This window comes from Artibeus jamaicensis, unplaced genomic scaffold, assembly GCF_021234435.1.
Source record: "Artibeus jamaicensis isolate MK-2021 breed Jamaican fruit bat unplaced genomic scaffold, CSHL_Jam_final scaffold_660, whole genome shotgun sequence".
In the NCBI taxonomy this organism is placed as follows: Eukaryota; Metazoa; Chordata; class Mammalia; order Chiroptera; family Phyllostomidae; genus Artibeus; species Artibeus jamaicensis.
This window is the reverse complement of record NW_026522052.1, coordinates 5,888,302-5,895,643: the sequence shown is the minus strand read 5'-3', so window position 1 is coordinate 5,895,643 and position 7,342 is coordinate 5,888,302. Positions and strand designations below refer to the sequence as shown.

The 7,342-nt window shown below is 51.6% G+C and overlaps 1 protein-coding gene across 1 annotated transcript in view; it reads right to left on the bottom strand.

Moving 5' to 3' along the window:
- Positions 1–5,768: 5,768 nt before the first annotated feature.
- The window catches only part of SNX19 (sorting nexin 19), a 37,120-nt gene continuing 35,546 nt past the window's right edge, over positions 5,769–7,342 (bottom strand). The window contains exon 11 of the mRNA XM_037145162.2: positions 5,769–7,078. Within this exon, the coding sequence (XP_037001057.2) occupies positions 6,946–7,078 (133 nt within the window). The 3' untranslated portion in view covers positions 5,769–6,945. The remainder of the gene's footprint in view (positions 7,079–7,342) is intronic.

Below are 7,342 nucleotides of genomic sequence, written 5' to 3'. Positions count from 1 at the left end.
AACTTAATAAGCATAATCTTCAATTAGATGAGCTTCGGTATTTATTTTGTATCTACTACACACTGGTTTATACAGGGTGGGCAAAAGGAGGTTTACAGTTGTGAGTATGTGAAATGGAGTTTATTCTTGTATTGTCATTTACTAATTATTGTGTTATTTCCCGCACAAATGACTGTAAACCTACCCTGCCCCCACTCTGTCCCTAGGAAAGTTGAGGAGGCACAGGATATAACGAGAACCAAAGAGATACATGGCATGTTCCTCAAACTTGAAGAATTACACTTACCCAAGAATGTCTACCAGTTAAATTATCGACTTACCCACCTACCCCGCCCACCCCCCAGACACACTGATCTGAGGGGCAGTGTGAGTGACTCAAGGAAGGAGAGTTCTGACTGGCACTATCCCATAAAGCTTCATGGAGAAGGTGGATTGAATCAGCCCTGACAGAGAGGGTCCCCCCTCACCCCCAGCACAGCTGAAGGGAGGTGACCTGCCTGGTGGAAAGAGGAGCCCCAGCCAAAGGTCAGGAGGAGAGAGCTGATAGGTCAGCCCGTACATTTCTGTGAAACCATCTCCACAGTGCACTCCGCCCCAAGTGAAAGCCCCCCTGCCAACCAAGTCCTCACGATGCTCCAAGACACATGAAGCCTAATGAAAGGTGCCCTTGATATTTTTGAAAGAATCCTTTGTGTTTATAGATAATGGAAGGCAAACTTTTGACACAACCACATGCAGCTGGAAAGGAGCTGGCTTGCCGTCATTGTCTTGAATTTGGACTCTGTGTATTTGTAGAGGATGTAACACCAAAAAATTGTTGTTAATAAGGCCTACCCTCCGTAATGGCAACATACGAAATACAGACATTTTGCTAAATCGCAGTTAACCTTTTCCACAGGTCCAGGGGCAAAATGATTCCTTCCCAAGGGCACAGGCAAGAGGACTGTTTCCCAGGCTGACGGACCACCAGATCCGATGCACTCCAGTGCGGGCAGTCACAGCTTTTGAAGACAGGTTAGTGCCTTTATCTGTGACCGCAGACTTCTGTGTTTATCTGGCTTGGTTTAATCCATGTGTCTGGAAGTAATTATAGCCAACTCTCCGCTGTTCATAATAACAGGGAGCAGTAGTGACATGGAACATAAGGGGAAGAAACACAAGCCGGAGTGTGGATTATATATAAGCCCAGACTTACCTTAATCCTTGTAACATTCCAGTATTAAAATTAACTTGCCACTTTCCAAAGAAACACTGGCTAGTGACAAAGAGGGCTACTTTGGGTTAAAATGAGTGGATAATGTCATTTCAAGGAATGTTTTCTAAGTTTGGATCTTGATATTATTACTTTTCTTTGGCCACATCTTCCCTCCCAACCCTCTGCATCCCAGAAATGGGAGCAGGGACTCGTGTCTGCAGGTAGGGTTTCACCCATCGGGGCATGTAACAAAACCAGGTTTTGTCGCATTGGTGCAGAAACATCAAAGGCAGGAGCAGTTCTCTGTATTTCATCACATGCTTGTTTTCACTTCCAAGAATGTGGAGCTGAAATGTGCTTTCGGCCCAGAGACAGGTGAGAAGTGACAGGGAGTCCACGAGGACGCTGAGCAAACTCCAGGACGGTGCAGTGTGTCTGCCAGAGGGGCTAGTGTGCCCCACCCCTGGCACCACAGCCGGCCGGCCTGCTGTCAAACGCTGCTGCTACTGGGTCACAGCAGGAGAGGTTCTGATGATTTTCAGTTGTTTTTTGCGGACACATTCTTCTGGCTCGAGGTCTGGCTTTGTTTTTAGACCAGCCAGCGCTGTCTCTGTGTAACAGGAACCCTGAGACCCGCCTCGGGATGTGGCAGCTGTGTCTGGGGCAGTGTCCCCTCACAGGCTCTCTCCTGAGAGAGGTGGTTCTGCGGGGGGCAGCACGTCTCAATGTTTATACCACAAAGGAGTGATGAGGTTTGGTAGCTGGGATCTGCCTTGTGATCTCTGGCGCTCCCAGTGGAAAGAAAACCGGGGCCACTTTATGGAGTGGCTTACTGCAAAAGCCTCACGGTGCCCCCTGACCCCCAACAATTATCACTGCTTCCTCCGTTCCCCTTCCCTTTTGAATCCAGCACGGCCGGCTGGCTAACCTTCCCTTCCTTGTCCTGGGAAACCGCTCCTTGCTCCATTGTGAGCGAAGGCTGGTGTCGTCAGCGGGCTGAAGGGCTTGAGAACCTGAGGCCTGTCTGCCGGAGGCAGCCTGGCTGAACCTGCCCGAAGCCAGGTGTCACCAGCTGCCCCCAAAGACAGCGTGGGCCTGAGAAAACGATGCCATCGACATTTGCAGAGAACAGCTCCAATAAGTCAGCTGGAGTCACACAACTCCACATCCCTACAAATGCTCACCCAGGACAGACATTCGTAAAGCACTTTGTAAAGCTCATTCTTATATATGACTCATTCATTTCTCCACGAAGCTACCGCATGTACAGGGATTAGCAGAAACAGACTTGAAACAACGGGAGCCCGGAGGTGACAATGACAGTGGCAGGTGCAGGACTAGGGGCGGTTCACGTGCGCCATCAAGCCCCTTCATCTCTCACAAGCTTGTAGGACGGGACGACCAGGATGAAAAAGCCTCCTCAGGAAGTCTTCGAATATCCCCACGGTGCGAAGGGGCACAACCGCAGTTCCTTCGCCCGCCCCGCCCGGCAGCCCCCACTCGGCCCAGCCTCGGGCGCTCTGTTCCCACGCACTGTGCTCCGACAGCGCCGCACCGCGTGAAGCTCTCCATTTCTTTATTTTCGCATTTCTTCACTGTAGTGAAATATGCACATTTAACTTACCATCTTCAGTGTGCAGTTCAGCAGTGTTACTGCACTTACGCTGCTGTAAATGCCTGCGGGACCTTTTCCTGCCGCGGACCCCAAACGCCGCACCCAGCCTCGCCTGTCCTCCCCTCCAAGCGCACGCAGCCCTGCTCCTCGGTTTCATGGGTTAACTGCTTGGGGCCTCAGGGAAGGGGAATCATGTATTTGTCTTTTCCTGACTACTCTTTTTTATTTAAAATAATCCTCACCTGAGGATATGTTTTATTGATTTTAGAGACAAGGGAGGAAGAGAGAGAGAGACACCAAAGTGAGGGCAAACATTGATTGGCTGCCTCCCCTACGTGCCCAGGTGTGGGACTGAACCTGCAACCTTCCCCTGGCTCATTCTTACTAATCCCTCAGGAGTCAGTTTAGATACAATCAGCTCAGGCTTTCCAGGTCCCCCAATCTCAAGTGCCCTTGCATGATCACACCCAACTGGAGTTGTCTGTTCTAACCCCTTGATTCTCAAAGCCTGGTGGGAGAGCAGACTGCTCCTTGATGTGCAACTGGGAGCTTGTTAAATGTGCAGCGTACTAGGCCTTCAGGAAGATCCCAGGTAAAGCACACACACACCCGAGTTTGATACGTGTTGTTCTAACTCACTAGACAAGGGGCCTGTCTGCAAACCACTTGTGGGCCACACAACCTGGCCGGCGGCCTGTTTTGTTAGTGTGGCTGGTGCGCAGTTGCGGTCACCTGTGCGTGCATTGTCTGTGCTCTCGTGCGGCAGCGAAGAGCTGACCAGCTGCAGCAGAGACCAGCGATGCGTGGCCACAAAGCCTGAAGTATTTCTTCTCTGGCCCTTTACCAAAAATGTCTGCTGGCTCCTTTACTAGACTACAGGCATCTTAAAAGGGAGAAGCTGGTCTTGTCTTGCTCTGAAAGATGAAAGGCGGGTTAGTATTATGGCGATGATGTAGGCTCGAGGGCAAATCAACAAGATTTATAGCAGGTTCTGCCATTTCCTTGTAAATGACTCGGCCTTACGTTCCTCATCCATAAATGGGGCTATATGATGAAGCCTCCCTTACAGGGTTGGTGTACGGGGTGTTTCTGTACATGGAGTGTGTCACGTGGCACCTTCAGCAAATGCCACTGCTCAGCTAGTACCAGGTACTTTGAGGATCGTGGGGGACTGCTGATGTCGGCAGAATGGCCCATGTAACAGACACTGTCTAGAACACTCACTCTGCCTCTTCCAACATCTAATGCTTTTTCAGGCACCTCCCCTCCCTGGAGGGTGGCCTGCTGTCTGGGGGCTGAGTACCATGGGTAGTCCGTCATGATAATGCCACTCTGTGTCCGTGGACTGGCTCATGGGTGGGCAGTCTCTGGCCAATGAATCATGACAAGATTCTTGAAGGGCTTCTGGGAAATGGTTCCCTAATTCTTTAAAAGAAGAAAATTAGATGCCCCTATTCCCTCACAGGTACTATTTTTGTATGAACACGAGGACCCAAACCGAAGCTACCATAAAGACAGATGGTCTGTGACCAGACTTCCATGTTCATGCTGGCAGAGCAGAAAGACAGCAGGAATCTAGCCCTCTCTGCAGTCGGAGTTGCGTAGCACGCACCCCCAGGGCTCACCCACTCAGGTAGTACTTTCATGGGGAAACGATCAATCTTCCTAGTTGTTTCAGTCCCAAACACCCTAGCTTGCATCACCAGGGCCCATGTTTACATATATTTTCACTCCACCCAGGACCTAACAACTGTTGTTGGGCGCGATGGGAAGGAAACGTAGCTGGAAAACGATGGGGGGAAAAGGATGAGCAATGTCCCGTGCTGGTGCAGGCTCCGTTCTTCTTAATCGCCTTTCACCACTCTCCCCCGGCAGCACCTTCCGGGTGCCTGTGGCTCTCTCCCAAACGCCGATCCCCCTTGTTGTCTGAACTTGTTACCCAAGTAGCAGGTTGACAGGTTGATTGGAAGCCAGATGGGTTTTGATTATTTCCTTGGTGATATCCATGATTTCCCCTTTGGGCAGAAGGAGGGTATAAAGACAGCTTATCTTTTTGGGGCAGAGCGACTGCAGGTGGGGTCTTATGTAACATGAAATTCATGAGTTTTTGGGGGGTTGAAAGTGCCAAAAGTTTCCTTAGAATTTATAGCCAGAGGGATTTTCTGGTGTGTCCGCTTATGTACTGGTCTTGTACCATTTCTGAGCCAAAACTAGTAGCTGAGATTCAAAGCAATACAGGCAGCTACATAAATATGAAGGTAAAGTATGGGAAGAGAAGGTAACAAGACAGGGTGCCTCCTGTCCTGAAGAGCACTGTGGCCCCAGATGTCCCTCGTTGTCTGAACTTGTTACAGGAGGTAAAGATCAGCTCCAATAAGTCAGCTGGAGTCACGCAACTCCACACCCCTACAAATGCTCACCCAGGACAGACATGCGGAACTCCTTCTGCCTGGAAGGGTCTAACTAAGATAAGAGATGCTTGTGGAACTTTGGAGCCATAAAAATCACTGTTAACAATCAACTTCCAAGGTTAGAAGGCTCCGGGAGACACTATCTCAGGCATCTCTGCCCCGAGGCAGTAACGACAGTTACAGTAGCACCAAGTCCAGGGGTAAAGCCCGGGGATTCGCTGCCCTTGGCAGACCCACTTTACTCGTGTGCACATCACCTGCTTCAGAGTCTGAGAGAATCTTGACTCCTGTTCTAGACCCACCCATTCTTATCTGGCGCCCCCCCACCCATGGAAGGGTCTGTAACCCGGTGAAAGCGGGGCTCTAACAGGCCAGCACTGAAGGATGATGGGTGGGCGTACTCCCAGCCACACCCTTCAAACCTCTCGTCAGCTCTCCCATGTTTATAGCACTTCTCTGGTGCCCTCCCTTCCTCCTCCTTCCCTACCAACACCTCCTCCTAATTGTTCCATTAAAAATGTTTTATTGATGAGAGGTAACACTGATCTGTTGTTCTCTTATGTATGCTTTTATTGGTTGCTTTTCTATGCCCCCTGGTCGGGATCAAACCTGCAACCCTGGTGTCCGGGAATAAAGCTGTAACCCACTGAGGTCCTTGGCCAGGGCCCCACTGTCCCACTTTTCCTAAAGACCCTGCAGCCTGACAGCCCCTTTGCCTTTGTCACTGGTATTCCTAAAGACTAACTAGACCCCTCAGGACAGGAAGTTAAAGCATTTTTGTGCGCAGTCAGTTCTCCGTAGGCTTGCGGACAGTAGGGCTCCAGTTCCCGGTCAGACCAGAGAAGAGAGAAGGCCGTGGCTCCCGGCTCCCTGCTCCCGCCCTCGGGGCTTTCTCGGTGGTGGAGCCGGTGTTTCCCTTCCCACCGGCGGCACTGAGCTGAGTATGCACAGGATCCCCCTGTGATCCTGCTGAAGGAATCGGGTCACAAAGGACTGGGCTCAATTGCTCCTGGGGAGGAGACTAAAAGGAAATAGAAGCAATAAAATCCGTGCTGCACCTCCTCTCAGGAAAGGGTGTGGAGGTGTGGTGGGTCTACCAGAGGCTTCGGCTGTCTGCTCTGAAGTCTTCTGGGAGGGAAGTGCAGCCCCAGGGAAGCAGCCCCCGATGACACACATGCCCCTTAGGGCTGCTGTGGTGGGGCGTAGCCACGAGCAAGCAGCCCCTGGAGAGACGCCCCCCCCCCACGGACCAGGTCTGGCTTTCAAGAATGGTCCTCATGAACTTCCAGCTTCCTGGTGGGACCGGAGAGCTCAGGGGATTGTGTCCTCCTCCCAGGAAACCCACCCCTTTTCTCCCTGGTTTACCTGGATAGTGTGTGTTGGGGGATTAGGTGCATGTACATGCTGGGCTGGGCTCCTGGCCAATAATCTTATGAAGGAGGGCAAAAGGGGCTCCTTCCTTCGCCTCGCAGACTGCCTGTGAACATCGACCCGGGAGCGACACCCCGAACACCAGAGAAGGTGCGACAACTGCACACGCACACAGTTGCGTGCACACCCCTCTCAGCTGCTCCAGTGGAGCAGAGCTGAGGGAAACCTGTGTCACCGAGACCTGTGCCTTCCAAGTCACCGCCCAGCTCCGAGGGTGCAGGCCAGCCAAGTGGCCTCTGGGTGGCAGAGACACTCTCCTCCCTACCCTCTGAGGAATGGCGGGTGACCTGAGCCTAAGTGGGGACACCTGTCCTCCCGGCGCTGTCTGGGGTCTCGGAGGCAGAGGTGGCCGTGGGGGACTCCTCAATGGAGGCACTGAGATCCAGGAATTCCAGGATGATGTCCCAGAGGCAATAAATCAAATGCCTGAAACAAGTGGACAAAACAACTTAGAGAAAGGTCTGGTTTAGTTGAGAGACACCAGGTCTTGTTTATGACACTTATCTAAGCCCCTGCCCCCCATCACTGATACCCTTAGTAGACACGAAACTTAAACAGCTTGACAAAGCCTCTGCCATGAACAAGTCTGCTGAACTGAAAAAGGCTATGCCCCAGCACAGGCAAACAGAAGGGAGACCAGATTTCAGGAAATGCTGGATGTGTTTATACAGTGCGACGTCAGCACATCTG